The following is a 22,706-nucleotide window of genomic DNA, read 5'->3' on the forward strand; positions in this document are numbered from 1 at the left end:
ATGAGTTAAAAAAAAGCTATTCTGCTGAGTCATCTTTTGTTGCCTTACATTATTGAAATCAATAGAACTGAAGGATAGTCTGTAGTCTAGCCTATGTTTCGGGCTGCAATGAGACGTTCACTATATCCTGTCAATAATATTACCTTCGCTTTCAGTATATAGGGCAGCAAGCCCAGAGCCGGTTGTCTGTGCGCAGGAGGCGCTGCCCTACATCGCGTTTTATAATGATTGCTGCAGCGTTTTTGGTCTTATTGAGACCGTATAGTATTCAAGTTGTTTTGCTATTACTGCTGCTATTGCTGGGAACTATTGCAACAATTCTTTTTTTCTGTTGCTGGCATCGGAGGCTTCGTAACGGGAAACATCCCATAAAATCTGTGCTTTCAGGGCGCTCAAGGAGTCGCGGTGAGTAGAGGCGTCGTCAGCATCTTCAAGCAGTGCGGCTAATCCACCAAACCAAATGCGTGGCATGTCTGCAATATGTTCAAGCATTTTCACACGATTACCTGTTAAATAGGATATAGCCTAAAGTGTATCCTGTGCTATTTTAAGATACTTGTCACACTTGAATCGCCATTATTTTCAGCAGATAAACATAGCATTGGCTACAGTTTAGTGTAGATTCACTACTATGTGCATGGCCTTGAGGATGAAATCATCTATTACTATCAGTGTCCAAATATATATTTTCCACTTTATTCACAGGCTTAATTTGTCTAATGGTAGTCTATGATGTCATTGCGATAGCCTAAATGTAGCCATGTGCTTATGTGATGTGTTTGAAAGTATCCGAGTGAGTTAAACATATTTTCATTTGTCCTAGAAGCTGGTCTCCGGACGCATCATTTTAGATCAGAGGTAATCATTCGTTTTTACTTCGGTCAAGGTCAGTAAGTAGCCAATGTTTTCTGTCAAATACAAGATTGTGAAGGAAGTACAACTATATGTTGCTCTATGTCACTTTTATTATACTTTACCGTATACTTTTGGGAGTTGTGTTGGGGCGCTATTGTTAGGACTCTGTGTTATCCGCATTGCGCATGTGTGATCAATAAATAATGTGAATGATTCTGCACTTTATGCAGCTTGACTATTCTGGAAAAAAAATCCAGATTTTAATGAAAAATTCAAAATGTGCCGACATAGGCGATTACAAATTGAACATTAAAAACCACTTAATTACACAATTAACTTATTAGGTTTATAGCAATCCAAAAAACCCAGTTCCATCCATTAATGACAATATTTGTCAGTGTGATCCATAATAATACATTGATCATCCAACTAGTTAAATGTCTCAAGCATATTAAACAATTTCGGCATATTTTTCTCTCTCCTGTTTGGACATGATGTGCCATGTTTTTACAGGGTTTCAGGCACAGTCCGCGCCATGCCAGGAGGGCACGCGCTCGAGTGGCAGAGGAAAAGCCTCTTGTCGAAATTCCCCAGAGTGATCATCAGAGTGACTCGTCCACAACTGTGAGGAAACGAAAAGTGAAGAAAAGAGTCCTTCCAGACTTCTATCACTCAGTACAAGTCACCCCAACACGCAAACCCGTAGGTATATTCTTGCGTAATTATAGCCTAATGCCAGTCATTGTCATTTAGGGTATCCATTATAAATTAAATCTGCCTTGGTCAATTATCAGTAGGCCGATTTATTTTTTATTTTTCAATTGACAAATATATGCTACAGCGATGATATGTGTCCTTAAATTATTAAAGTAACCAACATAAATCCCTATTAACATCGACGCAATTATTGGATGTTTTTTACGCAACAGTTAGCCTTCAATAGTTTGACCTTCGGTACCACATCCTGGCGATTGTATTTGAAGTTGAAGCCTTGAAAGTTCAGCAATTTCTTGATATTGCTCATGTTGTCATTTTGCATGTTGATACACGCACAAAGCAAACATTTGACCTAGTACAATGCCATAATAATAACGCAACCAAATTATTGTCGATATTTTAGATTAACAATCATCTCCATTGTAGGCTACAATCCTTAAGCCTCACCATATGCCAAACTCTACTGGGGCGAAAAGCAGGATGTAGACAAAATGTTGGTACATGTGTGCTTTTGGGTGTGTCTACATGTTCTTAGTTTATTCTGGATGAATCTTGCTCGGTATGGACTTTCAAGTTACAACTGAGATGCATGACTCAAGTTACAACTGAAATGCATGACGTTAAGATGTCTAGACCTCTTTGTGTTATGATTACATTGTTTCAAATGGCCAATATTCATTACAGTTACCTCTAGAATTTAAAATAGTGTAGGCCTATAATAGATTAACAATGTCAATTTGAATGTTACTTGTCCCAAATGTATAATGTTTGGTTTCTGTAAACATGAACATTTACTGATGGATCCTTTTCTCTTGTACCCTCAAGTTCTCAAGAAATATCTTGATTCTTCATTTATTATGGATGGTAGCAATAGCCTACCATGTACGGTTTAAAAAATAATCATTCTAAATTGCTTTGGGACTTTTTAAATTCACAGGCAAGAAAATATGAAGCAAATATTAGGCTAACTAACATAAAATCTATTTAGAATGCATTACATAATGCTGGATGCTGTGGCCTTGTAGCAGGAAGTATTACCAATATTCATTGCTGTTGACCTGTAGCCTAACGGAGAAAGAAGTAAATTGAGTAAGATTCTGTTTGCTGGTGACTGTCTACCCAAACTCCTTGCTCCGGCCAAACGCTACACCACGCCCACAGACATTCAATTCTTCTCTGCAATGTAGCAAATGATAGATAGATAGATAGATAGATAGATAGATAGATAGATAGATAGATAGATAGATAGATAGATAGATAGATGGATGGATGGATGGATGGATGGATAGATGGATAGATGGATAGATGGATGGATGGATAGATGGATAGATAGATGGATGGATGGATGGATGGATGGATGGATGGATAGATGGATAGATGGATAGATAGATAGAAGCGGAATGATTCAGTTTGAGTCGTAAGGCAAAGTATGGGGTGGGCAACCCTGGCAATTAAAACAAGTGTTTCGTTTATGCTTTGTTTGAGGTGGTAGGGGTTTCTCTTGTCACTTTCAAGCTATGATCACAATAAAGATAATGTAGGCCTTCAGAGTCGGACCTCTTGTCATCAGGCAGAGTATGTACTTTTGTAATTTGAGTGAACTATCCCTTTAAGATGTTCGACCTTAACGAGGTCGCTAGGTGTCGGGTTAGGGTCGATACATTACCCCCTTCCTTCAGGGAAAGTATGTCTGGACTCTTCACTATACCAAGACCCTCACGTGTACACGCCTGGCCTCAAGGGCACCATCCCACTTCTGACACCATGTAGCGAATTCAGGGGTAGCCCCGACGTGAACCCTGGTCCATCGACTATTAACCCAACACATAAACCGTTAAGGGGAAATTTGAAACATGTTCTGCTTCATGTTCATCATATCCAGCCCCACCCCAACATCAACATATGAGAAAATTGCACGTTTCTATGTTTTGTTATAAAAAAAAGATAAAGGAAGATAAATGTTTGCAATGACATCATAAACCAATTAGTAGGCAATACGTAGAAAATGCCTACTCATAATTGGTTAAAATCAAACAATGCACAGTGATGATGTCATTGGAAACACTTACCTTCCTCTATCTTTTTTATAACAAAACACAGTCGGGGTGGTGCTGGAGATTATGAATATGAAGTTGATTTTTTAATTTTATTTCCCTATGACATGCCCAAGGTGTGGCTTAACAGTCGCTGGACCAAGGTTCAAATCCTGGTCTGGGCTACCCCTATTGCTACCCCTAAGCAGTCTATGGACAATGTATGACAGCAGTCCATGCTTTGTTTTAGTTTACCTGGTAGTGTTTCTGAATGCATTTGTGGCACAAATCTCATATAGCATTTAGCAAGTGTGGCACAAATCGCATTCAAGTGATGGGACTGATATTATCATTGTTCTCGCATCATGTTCAAATCATCTATAAGTGACTTTGAAAAGATTCACAATCCATTTTAGATACGTTCAGATTGTTTGGATAAGATGCGTGAAAAATGCTAACATCGGTCCCATGACTTGAATGGGATTTGTGCCACAAATGCTAAAACATTAGCATTTGGAAACATTACCAGGGAAATAAAACCAAAGCATGGATTGCTGTCATACCTTCTCCATACACTGTTACCATAGTAAGAAAACCAATATGTTATTTTGTGATATGGGTGAACTATCCCTTTAACGGTTAAGGTGTTGGCTTCACAGTCGCTAGACCACAGTTTGAGTCCTGGTCAGGGCTACTCCCTGAATTCGCTACAGCATGATTTGACCATGGCTCAGTGGTCTAAAACTAGGAAGTGATTTTGGTTCATGAAATTATTTTACGGCTGCAATTTGGAGTGTATAACAAAGATTTACTATCACTCAAATATAAGGAATTCAAAGACAAAGTTCATGGATCATTATATTTAGGTCATATCATGCATTGTTTGCACCATTTCAAGCATGATTGCTTTCACCATTGAGCAAGAGCATGCTTTGTTGATACACCCATGGTCAATCAAATGTTGGTGATTGACTATGATATACCCTGAGTTAATTGTTAAAGGCCCAATGCAGCCGTTTTTAGATCAATATCAAATCATTTCTTTGTGACAATTAAGTACTTTACTGTCATACATTTTCATTAGAATGGCAAAAATGTCTCATGCAATAATTTTGATAGGACTGTCTGGGAGTGGTATGAGTGGGGAGGAGGAAACTGAAAACTAGCTGTTATTGGCAGAGAGGTTCGGAACACTCTTTGTTATTGGTCTATTAACCAATTTACTGCATTGTGATGTCACCATGGAAAGCTGTAACACCAATGCAAACCTACTGATTAGAACGTCCTGTATTTTCAACCAGCAACTATAGTGAAATAACACTGATCAAATGTTTTCTCACTTTTACAGTGTGTGTTTTATAAACTGTTGTGCAATATGATACAAAACACAAGAGAAAAAGAATGTTGACTGCACTGGGCTTTTAATGTCCTACTCTAGTTTAAATTTAAACAGCAAAGCTGTTCTATAATTGTGCAATCGAATTCAACATGTGACTGTATAACCTATTGCTATTTGAGCAGCCACACCCTGCCTCGATGTGTCATCACACGGTGTGGATAAGTATTAGGTATGTACTTGCTCAGTTACCCTATCTCAGAGCCTAGACACAGAGAGACGGCCTAGACAGACATACAGACAGACAAGAACATCATAAATAACCCAACAGAATGCATACATTTTTATTTGGACTTCATAAAGATTATAAGGACAGTGCTCTAAAATTGCACATTCATTGTCAACTAGCAACATTTCTAATGAATGGCACACAGAGCACATGCGCATCAGGCAGCAAAACAACAACCCGACTGTGCATCACAAAGGATGCTCATGGACCAGTCTCTGGATTTCTGATTGGTTTTGGACGGTAAACATGGAGACTACGCAGTCACCACTAGACACGCATCCACCCAGGATGGCGCTGTAAGACCACGTCATTGGCCACAGCTTGCCAATTGAATAATCAGAAATACAGCGCTTGGCTCCTCCAGTCTCCATCCGCCCTCTTCTGTATCCTAGGATGATAACGCGTTGACATGCTACAGCTCTCGCATCGCATTCTACTCTCCCTGGCCCAATCTGTTCACACTCTCTGGGGACTTGACATCATTTCGGGCTCTCAACCCAAAGGGGAGACAAGCATAATGTAATGAGCAGAGTGCATCGCTAGAAGGGTGTGGTTCTGATTAAAAATAACATAACCTGCCCCGCCGCTGTCTGAGTTTACAGCAAGTGGATAAAGGATTTCGATATAATCAACTGGCACCATGTATACAGCGGTAAGTCTTATTTCTGGCCTGGCGGGGGAGCCAGATACAATTGATTTTCATTCTAGCTGCCTGCTTCTGCTTTAGCTTTTTATTGTTGAATCAGAGATCATTGCTAGGTGAGCTGTTGGCTCACACTACGGTGCCTCCCTGGAGCAATGTACATTTACCTTACGCACATCAGTTTAGGCAACCGTAGGAGTAGCGATGGTGAGACTTGTTACATTGTGTCTTTCTGACTGTGCTCATATGTGTGTTGTCATATTTGTTTTACGATGGAGCGAGTAACACATTGATAATTTATTTCTATTGTTTCAACAGAGCTCCGGTTCTGGCAACGCTTCCCTTCACTGTTCCATGTCTTCATCGGCGGATTTCTCGGACGAAGATGATTATAGTCTTAAATCTGGGTCGGTCTCACCGGCACCGGGGGACACGTTACCCTGGAACCTACCAAGACACGAGCGACATAAGCGACAAATTCAGGGAGGATCCGTTTTGGATCCAGCAGAGAGAGCTGTGCTCAGGATTGCAGGTGAGTTCCCATATTTAATTGATTGTCAGGGCCGGCTCTAGCCTTTTGGGGTCTCTAAGCGAGATTTGGTTACCTCCCCTTCCTCGAGGGCAAAACATTTTAGTGGCCCTCTTCAAAAAAAAGGGATGGAAAAAATACTTTTGAAGCGAAATTCCTGCTATTCTACACATTTTGCGTGGAGGTGGAGAGACATTTATGCCATTTTATGTCAAATTTCATGCAATTCTATTAATTTTGCCATGGCGGCAGAGAGAAACAAAATTCAATTTTGCAATCAAAAATTGTTAGCTGACAGTGACTGACATAACAAGTGAAAAATTGCTGATCCACAACCAAATTTAGAACCTGCACCTTGTGTAGTCTACTATTGTAACTCTCAACAGTAAATTGAGAACCTGATTTTTACGGGGGTGGGGGGGCCCTAAGCTACCGCTGGGGCCCTAAGTGATTGTTTATGTGCTGCTGATAATATAACATCAAAGCCTATTGATTTTGCACATCTATCAGATATGACACATAGTAACTCTGATGTGTAGGCTACAGGCTACAGGTTATATTTATTCTCCATATAAATGGACTATGGGCAATTACAGTATAGACTGAAGCAGCTGCTGGACAGTCCCATATATAAGCTGTCATTAATAAATGCATGTCAAAACCTGTAGGTGAGGTATGTTATTTGCTGTGTTGGAATGCTCATATTAATCCTCTATTCTAATGACCGTCCAATGGCTGTTGAGATTGAGTTCTTTAGGTGAAAGTGCAAGGAGCAGTCATCATTGCCTGTGCATTAGGCTGTGCATTAGGCTATTAGAATCGGAATTTGAATATTCATTGTAATCCTTTAATACACGGGCTTATCAGCTGCAGGGCCTTTATGAGGGCAACGTTTATGTTGGTCTGATGATGTTTATTTGATTACATCATTTTTTAATTTTTTTTATGTCATAGGAATCATTTGATCAACATCTATGCCATAAACTGGGAATTTCACAGTACTTGAACCATGTGGCATGCTGTAAATGTAGTCTGTGAAACAAATGAGAGTAGGCCTAGTAATGATACATTCCAGGGGCGACCTTGCTAAAGGCATTGTTTTTTTGTTGTTTCTTTTTTGCAAAAAGACTGTTCTCAGACCATAATTTCAGTTCAGTGGCCTTGACAGGGCTGTGATAGGCCTATGCACATTTCAATTCAGGAATTAATCGTTAGTCATATGATCAGAACCATAACTATAAAGGCAAGTATTTGGTTGGCAATGGTAATGGGAATATGGGTATGTCTGCAGGGTGTGCCGTCTCGCCCACTTATCACCTTTCCCTACTTGATGACATTCCTCAACAGAATATTTGGCTTTGATAAAAGTGGAGCAACAGGAGTCTCTCATATCATAATTAAGCCTGATGTGATTATAGACACTGGCTGGAATGCGGTTTTAACCAATCAGCATTCAGGATTAGACCCATCCATTGTATACCATATCATAATCCAGCCTGATATGATCATACGACCAACATTATGTTATTATAAGGCTACATATGCTGTTGCCTATCACATGTACAACCTTCAGTGTGTTGCTTGGTATGAAATGCTATTTGATGTTTCTAAAAGGGGCCCTTATTGTTTTGTTCACGATGTGAGTAGTCCTAAAACCCATCATTTTTGTTACCTGAATCTCAGGATCCATGGATTACTTACTAGTTAAAAAAGAATTAGGTTAATATAGTTTGGTTGATCTACCCCTTCAATTCACCAGTCCTGAATCTTCCTTATGGCAGGGTGTAGTCATTGTTCAGGGGGATTTGATAGGATCCCCATTCGCCGACGCCAATGGCGACAACTCGTCTTACATTTACATTACATTTTAGTCATTTAGCAGACGCTCTTATCCAGAGCGACTTACAGAAGTGAATGCATACTTTTCATTAATTTTTTTAATTTTTTCTGTGCTGGCCCCTGTGGGAATCGAACCCACAACCCTGGCATTGCAAACACCATGCTCTACCAACTGAGCTACAGGGAAGGCTGTAGCTCAGGGGTCCGATACATAACGATGAAGACATTACTGACAAAATACTTTACAATTTACATACATTTAGATGCAGCTGACCCTTTCCCAATGATGTCTGATACTGTGAAATACTTGCCGTCTGATTTTGTGTCTTTTGTTAATCTTATTCATGTCTGTGACTGTTGTCCATACCAGTCTTGATCACTTCTCCTTAGAAAGCATTGGCCTATTGATTCTCTGTATTTATGGAAATAGTCTGGTTGAATAGAACCTGGACTGTGTTGAAATGCATCATCATCATCATCTGTTCATTCTGGACTGCATTTCCTCTAGAATGAAACCCTTTTAATATTAGGACCTGCGAGGACATCTCCTCTGCCTGCTGTAGCATGTGGGCTACATGCAGACTCATGCAACAGAGATGGAAAAATATATACAATTTTCCAGCTCAGTGTATCATATGTATAACACAAATCATTTTTTGATCAGTGAGACATAATTTTGAAGCATCTCTATGTTATAACAAATATAATATAGGCCTTGATTTATGAATTATGACAGTTGTCATCCTTTTATCATCATTGGATTATGTATGTTGGATAAAAAATAGGCCTACAGGTGTATGATCTTAATTTGATCGCCCTGTTGTTGCAGGACATTTCCTGTGCAAAAGGAAATGCTAACTTGTAGTCTATTCAAGGTTAAAAAGACTTCTAAATGTTCTAATTTCCACTAAAATATCAGATTTGATTTGCCCTAACTAAACATGTATCAACCCCTTCAAATGTAATTATAATCCACACAATAATTCAAATTTCTTGTTGCCGCATAATTATTTGACTCCCCTGAGAAAGTGGTCAAATTAAGATCCTATATCTGTAATAAGGCAATGCCAAACAAGTAAAACAATTGGATAGAGTTTATGCTTAAACTATGTAGCTATACTTGTCATGGAATGTAAAACATTGTGGACTGTCTTGAAATTACTGGAATAGTATAAGTGCTTATTAATGCTTATTAAACACAGCAGTTCATGATGACTGATTTTGTAATGAACAGTCGCATTAGCCTCCTGGTATTGCTGGCATGTTGGTACAAGGAGGGGAGCCGCGTGCATTAGTATTCTCTTGTCCAGCAGCCCTTTCTCCCTCCCTCCCAGACTGTCACAGAACACAACCGGGATTCTCATGACACCGGAGAGGCGAGTCGCCTATTGGTTATTTGATCGACGACGGGGTGGGTGGTGGGGGGGGGGGGTGGTGGGGGGGGTCCTACATGGAACAACACCGCGGATCACTCCTCAGTCCGGATCGTGTCCCGCAACTAGGCTACACATTCTCGTCACAGCGTCTGGTGAACGTCCAGCCTGTAGAGCTCTATGGTGGATCCCCGGTAATGGCTCACTACAACGCGACACCGGCGGGGTATATGCTCGCGGACGAAAAGGAATACCTTCAAGCTTATGAGGATGTCCTCGAAAAATACAAAGGTATGCTATTTACTTTAGCCTATACTGATTGAATATATGCGTTAATTGGTAGGCCTACAATGATTTGATATTAATCAAATAGCCATGTATGGGAAAATTGCCCCGTGGTAGCCTACAGCCGAATGACAGCCATAAACCAGTGTGTGAGCTTTGCAAGCAATGAGCTTTGATTGCAGCGGGTCGGACAGTTGGACGGAGTGAATGGAAACATGAAAGTTTAAGCTATTTACTTGTAGTCTAAAGCCTTGACAGTTGATATTAGAATTATGAAGGTTATGTTTACCACTTGTAAATAGCCAAACTGTCTTGGATTTGTGCGACATTGGCTTGGAATGATTTAGAATGTTGTTTCTGTTGGAAAATGCATTGATTGGGGGGGTGTGTTGCTCAATGTAAAGAAAGATTACCGTCTCAACGTTTTACTGTCACTTTTGTCACATAAAAAAAAGCAGTCTCGAAATTACTGTAGGCTATATTTTGGTAGGCCTATTCATTATGGAGATGCTTATTTATTTGAATAAAATATGATGCAGGAGATGTTATTTACTTGTCTTGAACATACTGTATCTATGAAGGGTTGAATATTGTTGCGTGGATGACCCCTATTTTGTTATAACTCCAGTCTGACCAATTGAGCAAATTGTAATTGATGTAGGCCTAAACAACGAGAGGACCATGGTCCATCAGCTAAAGATGCAGCAGGCCTATTAACTTACATCAGTCCATCAAGCATTACATTCAGGCTGAGAGGACTTGAGGCCAAGTCAAGTACTGGAACTGCAGAAGACATTACATTTTCAATATCCTGTCTACAGCAAAGCATTCTCCACTAGCTGGATGACATCATCCCCCTACCCATAATCTCTGACCAGGCCTATAGTGTGAAACTCGAATAGACTACGTCTCCTACAGTGATTGTTTTTTCCACTTTATATTTTCCATCTCCCCCACATTATCTGCACCATTTGAACGATCAGTGAATGAGTAAAGGTCATCCGTGTGAATGCGTTAGTTGTGTATGTTACTGTGATTCCTTGTTAACCAGTGGTCACTAACAATGCATATTTATTTGGTCTCTCTCTCTCTCTCTCTCTCAGCTGTTGCTATGACAGCAACAAACAGTCAGCTGTGACCTGGCTTAATGGTCCTTGACTAGAGCCTAATGGAATCATATGATGTAGCATCATTTGGAATGTGTGTCTGACTTTTCTCTCCAGGCGCTAGGTCAGACAATCTGTTTTATAATTGGTGCTCCCTACAACCACCTACATACTTCTACTTCAAATGTTACAAAAAACATTTTGGTTTCTAACAATGTTTTCGGTCCACACTTATTATTGTTACCATAATGTTAAGAATTTCAACCACTCTAAACCGATATTCTATTAATATTATGTCTTTACTTTGATTCTTATAAATTATTCTCTTGAGCGTATACATCGTTACAAATGTTGATCATGTTTAATAATACCAATATAATCATTTAGTATGTGCACTACTTATCAGTAGTTTATGATATAAAGTTATTGTAAAGTGTTGCAAGCCCAACAGTGATTTGAGCCAAACATTTGAATACTCCCTGGTTGCAGGTGATCAATGTCATTGTCACCTGCAGCCAGGGAGCTGTGCTGCAGCTTTAAAAGACAGGCCAATAGCCTGGCAATGCATTGCCAACCACTTTAGGAATATCCCTGTTTGAAATGATCACAAGGCATATCTGTGGACCCCTTTCCTGCAGTCAAATGACCTAGTGGCCTCATGGGTGGAATGTTATTCATATTTTTCAGAATTTCATAATTAATAAACATTATTTTCAAAAACCCGCAGAATATGTGGTGTTTCTATGTTAAACAGTTCTGTTATATTTCATTTTTCTGGGATGTATATAAAGTGTAATATTGGGAGGCAAACTCAAGATGTAATACATTTCAGCTCTATATCTGACATGGTACAGGTGTCTTCTTTTTTTAAGCCCAGAACCATGTGTGTGAGGTGTATACTTTTGTTTCAAAGTAGATTAGTTTAAAACTACCAAGAAACACTGTGTGACCCTGATTTAGCCCACTTCAGTAAAACGTTAATGATCTGAGTTATTTTTAATGTGACACATAGCTGGAAATCACCTCAGTACAAAGTTATAATGGGAACAAGGAGGAAGTTCAATACTGAATCATAATTCATGTTTTGGTAAAATATATTACCTAGTGATGCACCGATATGACAATTCTGTCCGATAACGATATCCGATATTTTCCTTGCCCCCCACCCCAAAAAAAAATGATACTGATAACCAATATTAAAAAATGTTGCAGCCTTTTAAGCATTCTAGTACAGTTAAATAGTTAACACACACACATGGATGCAGCGGTCTAAGGCACTGCATCTCAGTGCAAGAGGCGTCACTACAGTCCCTGGTTCGAATCCAGGCTGTATCACATCCGGCCGTGATTGGAAGTCCCATAGGGCGGCGCACAATTGTCCCAGCATCGTCTGGTAGGCCGTCATTGTAAATAAGAATTTGTTCTTTAACTGACTTGCTTAGTTAAATAAAGGTTACACACATACACACACCACACTGACCAAAACGTTTTTTGTTGGCATTTACTTATGTCCCCATTACCAGTAAAACATAGTCAAAACCTATTTCTTTCACTTACTTGCTGTGCTGTTTTGTTGTTCATTTGTTCAGTCGTTTCATTCTCAACCAGGATTTCTATGGAACGCCGTTTGGATCTTTGCGTGTCAAAAAACACTACGTGTCAAATAAGCTTGTTGACCAATCAGGACCTGAATATGACTGCACGTCATATAATAATTTAACGCGTTCATACATTTTTTACGTAGTTATTACACATTGATTACACTATCACTCGTATTTCATATGTCACAACGATTCATCGATATTTATGCTATGATGCTGGTAATGTTGTCTCGTGCACCTACAGTGCTGGTCATAAAAAAAGCTAGCTAGCTCATGGATGCAAACAATGTTCTTCCCCAAAAACATAGCAAAACGACATGATCTGTTTCAGTAGCTATAGTTAGCTAGCCGACTATATAGCTAGGTGTCATCATCTAAAATAACCCTAATTTATAAGACAGTTCTTATTTGATTAATGGTGGTCATCTATGTGAAGCTAGCCACAATAAGGATTAGCCATAATAGTGGACTTTGCGGTTAGCCTTCAAAATAAAATTATGTAATTGACAGTGATGCAACTGAATACAAATAGTAGAATTATGCCATAATTGAATAGAGCATGCTAAACGAGGTTGAAATGTTGTTATATAAAATCAACAAAAGACAATAATTTGTTAATTTGACAAACATCTGTTGAAATCACACTAGATGTATTATACTCTACTCTACTCAACAAATTGGATGCAGTCTATCACAGTGCCATCTGTTTTGTCACCAAAGCCCCATATACTACCCACCACTGTGACCTGTACGCTCTCGTTGGCTGGCCCTCACTTCATACTCGTCGCCAAACCCACTGGCTCCAGGTCATCTACAAGTCTTTGCTAGGTAAAGCCCCGCCTTATCTCAGCTCAGTGGTCACCATAGCAGCACCCACCCGTAGCACTCACTCCAGCAGGTATATCTTACTGGTCACCCCCAAAGCCAATTCCTCCTTTGGCCGCCTTTCCTTCCAGTTCTCTGCTGCCAACAACTGGAACGAACTGCAAAAATCTCTGAAGCTGGAGACTCATATCTCCCTCACTAGCTTTAAACACCAGCTGTCAGAGCAGCTCACAGATCACTGCACCTGTACATAGCCCACATGTAAATAGCCCATCCAACTACCTCATCCCCATACTGTATTTATTTATTTATCTTGCTCCTTTGCACCCCAGTATCTCTACTTGCACATTCATGTTCTGCACATCTATCACTCCAGTGTTTAATTGGTATATTGTAATTACTTCGCCACAATGGCCTATTTATTGCCTTACCTCTTTTATCTTACCTCATTTGCACACACTGTATAAAGACTTTTCTACTGTATTATTGACTGTATGTTTGCTTATTCCATGTGTAACTCTGTATTGTTGTATGTGTCGAACAGCTTTGCTTTATCTTGGCCAGGTCGCAGTTGTAAATGAGAACTTGTTCTCAACTAGCCTACCTGGTTAAATAAAGGTTAAATAAATAAATAAATAAATACTTTAGAATTGCTTTGGGGGCATATGTATTTCACTGTACAGCCTTACCAATTTTTTTATTTATTTATTTATTTTATTTTTTCACCTTTATTTAACCAGGTAGGCAAGTTGAGAACAAGTTCTCATTTACAATTGCGACCTGGCCAAGATAAAGCAAAGCAGTTCGACAACATACAACAACACAGAGTTACACATGGAGTAAACAACATACAGTCAATAATACAGTAGAAAAAAATAAGACTATATACAATGTGAGCAAATGATGTGAGATAAGGGAGGTAAAGGCAAAAAAATGCCATGGTGGCAAAGTAAATAAAGTATAGCAAGAAAAACACTGGAATGGTAGATTTGTAGTTTAAAGAAAGTTCAAAGTTCAAATGTAAATAATATGGTGCAAAGGAGCAAAATAAATAAAATAAATAAATACAGTAGGGGACGAGGTAGTAGTTTGGGCTAAATTATAGATGGGCTATGTACAGGTGCAGTGATCTGTGAGCTGCTCTGACAGCTGGTGCTTAAAGCTAGTGAGGGAGATAAGTGTTTCCAGTTTCAGAGATTTTTGTAGTTCGTTCCAGTCATTGGCAGCAGAGAACTGGAAGGAGAGATGACCAAAGGAGGAGTTGGCTTTAGGGGTGACCAGAGAGATATACCTGCTGGAGCGCGTGCTACAGGTGGGTGCTGCTATGGTGACCAGTGAGCGGAGATAAGGGGGGACTTTACCTAGCAGGGTCTTGTAGATGACCTGGAGTCAATGTGTTTGGCGACGATTATGAAGTGAAGGCCAGCCAACGAGAGCATACAGGTCGCAGTGGTGGGTTGTATATGGGGCTTTGGTGACAAAACGGATGGCACTGTGATAGACTGCATCCAGCTTGTTGAGTAGGGTATTGGAGGCTATTTTGTAAATGACATCGCCGGAGTCGAGGATTGGTAGGATGGTCAGTTTTACGAGGGTATGTTTGGCAGCATGAGTGAAGGATGCTTTGTTGCGAAATAGGAAGCCAATTCTAGATTTCACTTTGGATTGGAGATGATTGATGTGAGTCTGGAAGGAGAGTTTAAAGTCTAACCAGACACCTAGGTATTTGTAGTTGTCCACAAATTCTAAGTTAGAACCGTCCAGAGAAGTTATGCTGGATGGGCGGGCAGGTGCAGGCAGCGATCGGTTGAAGAGCATGCATTTAGTTTTACTTGTGTTTAGGAGCAGTTGGAGACCACGGAAGGAGAGTTGAATGGCATTGAAGCTCGTCTGGAGGGTTGTTAACACAGTGTCCAAAGAAGGGCTAGAAGTATACAGAATGGTGTTGTCTGCGTAGAGGTGGATCAGAGATTCACCAGCTGCAAGAGCGACATCATTTATATATACAGAGAAAAGAGTTGGCCCAAGAATTGAACCCTGTGGTACCCCCATAGAGACTGCCAGAGGTCCAGACAGTAGGCCCTCCGATTTGACACACTGAACTCTGTCAGAGAAGTAGTTGGTGAACCAGGCGACGCAATCGTTTGAGAAACCAAGGCTACTAAGTCTGCCAATGAGGATGTGGTGATTAACAGAGTCAAAAGCTTTGGCCAGGTCAATGAATACGGCAGCACAGTATTGTTTCTTATCGATGGCGGTTACGATGTCGTTTAGGACCTTGAGCGTGGCTGAGGTGCACCCATGACCAGCTCTGAAACCAGATTGCATAGCGGAGAGGGTGCGGTGGGATTCGAAATAGTCGGTAATCTGTTTGTTGTCTTGGCTTTCGAAGACCTTAGAAAGGCAGGGTAGGATGGATATAGGTCTGTAGCAATTTGGGTCAAGAGTGTCACCTCCTTTGAAGAGGGGGATGACAGCAGCTGCTTTCCAATCTATGGGAATCTCAGACGACACGAAAGAGAGGTTGAACAGGCTAGTAATAGGGGTTGCAATAATTTCGGCAGATAATTTTAGAAAGAAAGGGTCCAGATTGTCAAGCCCAGCTGATTTGTAGGGGTCCAGATTTTGCAGCTCTTTCAGAACATTAGCTGAATGGATTTGGGAGAAGGAGAAATGGGGGAGGCTTGGGCGAGTAGCTGTGGGGGGTGCAGTGCTGTTGAATGCAGTAGGGGTAGTTAGGTGGAAAGCATGGCCAGCCGTAGAAAAATGCTTATTGAAATTCTCAATTATAGTGGGCTTATCGGTGGTGACAGAGTTTCCTATCCTCAGTGCAGTGGGCAGTTGGGAGGAGGTGTTCTTATTCTCCATGGACTTTACAATGTCCCAGAACTTTTTAGAGTTGGAGTTGCACGAAGCAAATTTCTGTTTGAAAAAGCTAGCCTTGGCTTTTCTAACTGCCTGTGTGTATTGGTTTCTAACTTCCCTAAAAAGTTGCATATCGCGGGGGCAGTTCGATGCTAATGCAGAACGCCACAGGATATTTTTGTGTTGGTTAAGGGCAGTCAGGTCTGGGGAGAACCAAGGGCTATATCTGTTCCTGGTTCTAAATTTCTTGAAAGGGGCATGCTTATTTAAGATGGAGAGGAAGGCATTTAAAAAAAATAACCAGGCATCCTCTACTGACGGGATGAGGTCAATATCCTTCCAGGATACCAGGGCCAGGTCGATTAGAAAGGCTTGCTCGTTGAAATGTTTCAGGGAGCGTTTGACAGTGATGAGTGGAGGTCGTTTGACCGCTGACCCATTACGGGTGCAGGCAATGAGGCAGTGATCGCTGAGATCTTAGTTGAAAACAGCAGAGGTGTAATTAGAGGGCACATTGGTTAGGATGATATCTATGAGGGTGCCAGTGTTTGCGGCTTTGGGGTTGTACCTGGTGGGTTCATTAATAATTTGTGTGAGATTGAGGGCATCAAGCTTGGATTGTAGAATGGCTGGGGTGTTAAGCATGTCCCAGTTTAGGTCGCCTAGTAGCACGAGCTCTGAAGATAGATGGGGGGCAATCAGTTCACATATGGTGTCCAGAGCACAGCTAGGGGCCGAGGGGGGTCTATAGCAGGCGGCAACGGTGAGAGACTTGTTTTTGGAGAGGTGGATTTTTAAAAGTAGAAGTTCAAATTGTTTGGGTACAGACCTGGATAGCAGGACAGAACACTGCAGGCTATCTCTGCAGTAGATTGCAACACCGCCCCCTTTGGTCGTTCTATCTTGTCTGAAAACGTTGTAGTTAGGGATGAAGATTTCACAGTTTATGGTGGACTTCCTAAGCCAAGATTCAGACACAGCTAGGACATCCGGGTTGGCAGAGTGTGCTAAAGCAGTGAATAAAACAAACTTAGGGAGGAGGCTTCTAATGTTAACATGCATGAAACCAAGGCTATTACGGTTACAGAAGTCATCAAAAGAGAGCGCCTGGGGAGTAGGAGTGGAGCCAGGCACTGCAGGGCCTGGATTCACCTCTACATCCCCAGAGGAGCAGAGAAGAATAAGTATGAGGGTACGGCTAAAAGCTATAAGAATTGGTCGTCTGTGACGTCCAGAATAGAGAGAAAAAGGAGCAGGTTTCTGGGGGCGATAATATAGCTTCAAGGTATAATGTACAGACAAAGGTATGGTGGGATGTGAGTACAGAGGAGGTAAACCTAGGCATTTAGTGATTATGAGAGAGATATTGTCTCTAGAAACATCATTGAAACCAGAAGATGTCATAGCATGTGTGGGTGGAGGAACTGAGAGGTTGGATAAGGTATAATGAGCAGGGCTAGAGGCTCTACAGTGAAATAAGCCAATTAACACTAACCAGAACAGCAATGGACAAGGCATATTGACATTAAGGAGAGGCATGCTTAGCCGAGTGATCAGAGGGTCCAGTGAGATTCAGACAGCTAGCCGGGCCATAGGTAGCAAGCTGGTGGAAGATGGGAGGGAGGTCTGTTTTTAGCCACCTCGTGCGTTTCCGTCTGTGGGTTAGTGGGGTTCCGTGTGGAAGGGGGGACCTGTCCAAGTTGGCAAAATAGTTAGTTATAGTGGCCCAAGAAAAGTGTCCGATAGACCTATTCAGATCGCAGCCGAAAAGACAGCTAACGATTAGCCGGCCGCAGATGGGCGATCAGGTTACGTCGCGACGGAGGGGCCAGTTGGACAACTCCCTCGGGCAGATAACGTCGGTGGTCCAGTCGTGAAGACCCGATGGGGCTCCGCATCGGCAGTAAAACGGGTCAGGATAAGTGAGTTGTAGCCCAGGAGACACTTCAGCTGGCTAGCTCAGGAATAGCCCACGAGTGGCTGACGGAACTCTTCAGCTGGCTAGCTGGTTAGCTCCGTAATAATGTGTGTTAATTCCGTGACCGACGTTGCCAATAGTCACTCAGGTAGTAGCTAGTTAGCTGCAAGATCCAGGTGTAAATGTCCAGAGCCTGCGGTAGAAATCGGGGAAAGGAGAGAGAATAGGTCCGATATGCTCTGGTCTGAGTCGCGCTGTACAAAAACTGGCGATAGCTTTTCGAGCTAATGGACAGCTGAGGACGGCTAACCGTGGCTAGCTGAACTTCAACGTTAGCCAGTGAAAATGGCTAACCTCTGGCTAGCTTCTGTTGTGGAATTCAGATGAGGTAAATAATACTTTCTTTTTTTTTTTAAATTGGTGAGGCGGGTTGCAGGAGAGTGCTATGAGGTTGAGTATTTGAATAAAAAAAATATAAAAAGATAAGTGAAGAAAAAAATATGTAAATATATATATACACGAGACACGACAGGACGTCTGAACTGCTACGCCATCTTGGGAATATGTGGATTGTGGATCAATGACATGTGGTATCAGTCTACTCAGTGACACCCAGAGAACATTAGCATCGTAGCTCTTATTGCGGGACTCTGAAACAACTGTTAATTGAGTCACATTTATTGTCAACGCTTGTGTATTGAACACTATTCCCAAGAAAAACAATACTGATTGGATGTTTTGGAGTCTGAGGAGGACGTTGGTAAAAAATAGCTTGGGTATTGAGTAGACTGATACCCCATTTCATTGATCCCACATCCTTAGGTAAATCTGTACAGTGCAATATGAATGTCAATACAACACAACAGGCTGACTGGGGGGGGTGATTTCATACAGTCACAGTCCCGCGATAAGAGCTACAATGCTAATATTTGCGTAAAATCTTCACAGTTGTGTTCTGTGGGTGTCACTGAGTAGACTGATACCCAATTTTATTGCTTCACATTCCAACCTTGTTTAACATTATCTAGTCTAAATATGGCATGATTCCACCAATTGTAACCTTCTGCATCACTTTCAAAGAGGTACTTTTATTTTGAAGGCAAACTGCATATTCCACTATTGTGCCTAATCCTTATTGTGGCTAGCTTCACAACACATAACCCGGTCTGGTCGAGCCTCACTAGCCAGATGAAGCTAGTTGGCTGCTTATAACGTTAGCTTTGGGCAACAGGGTTAAGTAGCTGGCTAGCTATTTATTTTCATGAACTGAAGTTTAATTTCAATAGGTGAACAACAAGTGGCTACCTAGCTAATACTTACTCACAAGGATTCCTAAATCATTGCTAAGAATATTGAAAATGACTGTAGTTTCTACTGGTCATTGTTTTCAGGCTGATTGTATTGGTGCTAGCCACAGTAGGTACCAAGCTAAAGCTAGCTAGCTACCCCAGAAGTTGCGGGCGAACAAATAATGCTTAATAACCAACGCGGTATTATAAACACATCGTTCGTGGCCGGTGTTTGCTTGTTTGCAAACTTTTTTGTTCAGCTTTGACAGTGCTACTGATAGTAGTGGTGGCGCTTGGCTTGCACGTGCAAATTCAGAACACACAATATTCTATAATTGAACTGTGTTATTTGACATCTCAAATTAAAAGCTTATTTAACGCATCAAATGGTGTTATTGTCAAATATTGTTATTTGACGTGTATCTTTTTTGACACGCAAAGGCCCAAACGGCGTTCCATAGTATGTCGTGAAACTAATAGCAGTGACGCTATTACTGTGTAACTTCGGTAGGGCAACATCTGAAAAATAGTGCACTTGGTAGTGTGTATCGGTGCTCGACTAGTTGCGAAAGCCATCACCCACGACAGAGAATGGTGGATTGTCAAGGACAATGAATTCCATTATCTTGCCGTTAATGGATTTCGCCTTTTGAGTTGTCTCGCTGAAATGTTCTTACTCTTTTAAATGACTGCTCGACTTGTTGACTGCTCTACCCACACAGCAGATATTGTGGGATAAGTTAGGAATGCTGTGTTGCACGTGTAGCGCAACATTTTACATGGCGTCATTACGTCATGTACCTACATTATATAGGTATGTCAGCTTTGACATCGGTTTTGCACATCGGTGTTAAACTAGATATTGGGCCGTTACTGATGTTGGCATTTTTAGCTAATATCGTTCGATTCCGATATGTTCACAGATATATCGTGCATCCCTAACATTAACTGTTCATCAGAGCATTTATCTACCAGACAGCTTGCTAATAATACTTAACGAACCCTGGGGTGTTCCTTCTGAAAAAGTACAACACCCCAAAACATGTTGTTGTAACTTGAACAATGTCATAGTCTCGTCACATTATTTTATTTAAAGGAATGACTCTAGGCTGTAGGGCAGTTCAGTGATGTTGAGAACATTCTCTATAACTGTCTTCATACAGCCTTTGTCTGTTGTTCATCTATAAAGCACAGAGAGCCTCAAGTCTCCCTAAAGCTTATCTCCGTGTGACCTTTTGTGCATCAATGAAACACTTATTTAGCTACATCTTATTCAATAATAGTTACCAAACAAAACAAACGGTGAGTAAGCAAAACAAACTAGCAACATATCCTTGGTCATAGGAAGATGAGGAAAATAAACTTTGCTGCAGCATTAGCAGTCAAGTAGTTTTTCCCCCAGAAGAGAAGTTGTATCCATAATTAGGATGTTTTAAACCAGGGATGGGAAACTTTGATGGAGGTGGGGGCCACAAAAAATCTAAACTCATCATGAGGGGCCGCAGTGGCTCATGGGTCTGCGTAACCACATCCATACCCACACATGTTGTCAGAGCTGGCCTTATGGGGACCCTAAGGGACATTTTGTCGGGGGCCACCCCCACCTTGCGAGCAAAACATTTTAGCGGTCCCCCCTCTTGACAGTGGACAGAATAAGGTTTTAGAGTTCATTTCCTGCGATTCTACAAATTTGGCCAAGGGGTGTCACAGTTTTAAAGCAAGTTTTCTGCAATTCTATACATTTTGCCATGGGCATAGAGAAGATTTAGCTATTTTTATAACTAATTTCATGCAATTCCACTAATTTCGCCATGGGGCGGAGTGAAAAATGTGCAGGTTTACAGCAAATTTCCTTCCGTTTTTTATATGATATCTGAGTGAGAGCAACTAACAAAATCAATACGGGCCCCCGGTCTGTAATTCGACCATGATTACTACAAGTTTAGATAGCTGGCTAGACTAATTTACTCATCTAAAACATTTTAGCTGACATGGGTTAATTGAGTGACTGTCAGTGACTGGCATAACAAGAGAAAAACTGCTGATGCACTGGGGGGGGGGGGGGGGGGGGGGGCACGGCCGCATGTGGCCCACGGGCCGACAGTTGCCCATCCCTGGTTTAAACAAAGGTGATCCTCGTCCAGAATAACTGTAAAATTCTACAATGGAACAATCAACAGCCCAGTTGGGAGGATGGATTTCCACCAGTTCATCTTGCATGTGACACCATCATCTGTCGCTGTCATTAGTACAAATAGACATCTATGTTGAAACACCAGGCGCGGTCAAAGCTGCGTAACATGCTAAATATGTAGATCTACTCAGGTTACTGTGTCATTGTTTAGCTTTGAGCAAACAATCAGTCATAGAACCTCAAAATATTTTTCTATGGTGTTTGCTGAAATTCATGCACTACTAGCCTGCTGCATGTACTATAGCTGTGCCATGGACAAAGTCAGCAAATGATTTAATATCATACGGTTGAAACATTCCTGAAATTGATTGGCAGCACTGTTGGAAAGTACAGAAACAGTGACACATCTGTTCTCCAACAAAATGGCTTTTACTGTGGTCCTCAAGTTTCATCCCTCTAAATGGGTATTACTGTTCCCCACTGAAACCATGGAGAAAAAGAACCATAGCTCATTGCAAATGCTGTTACTTCTTGTGTATTGTGCGGATAGTTATGCTACAGTAGGCCGATATATCGTGAGTACCAGTATACCGGTATGGATTTTTACAATACCGCCTATAGCGATATATTGATACAGTGCTAAATAAAAGAGTTACACAAATTGCACTACTTCACTGTCAGTTGTGTCAAAGTTTGGTTGTGTATAAAATTATCAAAATGGCGGAAGCCCATAAAATTACATATAATTTATTTGTTGCCATCCTCGGGTCATACACTACTCATAAAACATACTTAGAACTTGTATTATTCAGAAGCATAAAATACCATAGAATACCGCCGTACCGTCAAACATATTGTGATATGATATTTTGGCTATATCGCCCAGCCCTAGACTACAGCAATACACAGTAAGGTTTTCACACTGCACCTGTCACATATCACCTGTTACAGTATATGCGTCTCACTTAAGTACTGCAAGTGTGGTGTGACACCTCTGATGTGTGGATGTTGCTACATTGCTAGCGATATCAGATACATTGTATTTCACATGCTGAGTATGCTGAGGCGA

General features: G+C 41.1%; 1 protein-coding gene across 1 annotated transcript in view; it reads left to right on the forward strand.

The window, feature by feature from the left end:
• The first annotated feature begins 5,810 nt into the window (after positions 1–5,810).
• dst (dystonin) overlaps positions 5,811–22,706 on the forward strand; it is a 219,658-nt gene continuing 202,762 nt past the window's right edge. The window contains exons 1-2 of the mRNA XM_029765353.1: positions 5,811–5,882; positions 6,192–6,405. Of these exons, the coding sequence (XP_029621213.1) occupies positions 5,871–5,882; positions 6,192–6,405 (226 nt within the window). The 5' untranslated portion in view covers positions 5,811–5,870. The remainder of the gene's footprint in view (positions 5,883–6,191; positions 6,406–22,706) is intronic.

Source organism: Salmo trutta, chromosome 10, assembly GCF_901001165.1.
Source record: "Salmo trutta chromosome 10, fSalTru1.1, whole genome shotgun sequence".
Taxonomy (NCBI): Eukaryota; Metazoa; Chordata; class Actinopteri; order Salmoniformes; family Salmonidae; genus Salmo; species Salmo trutta.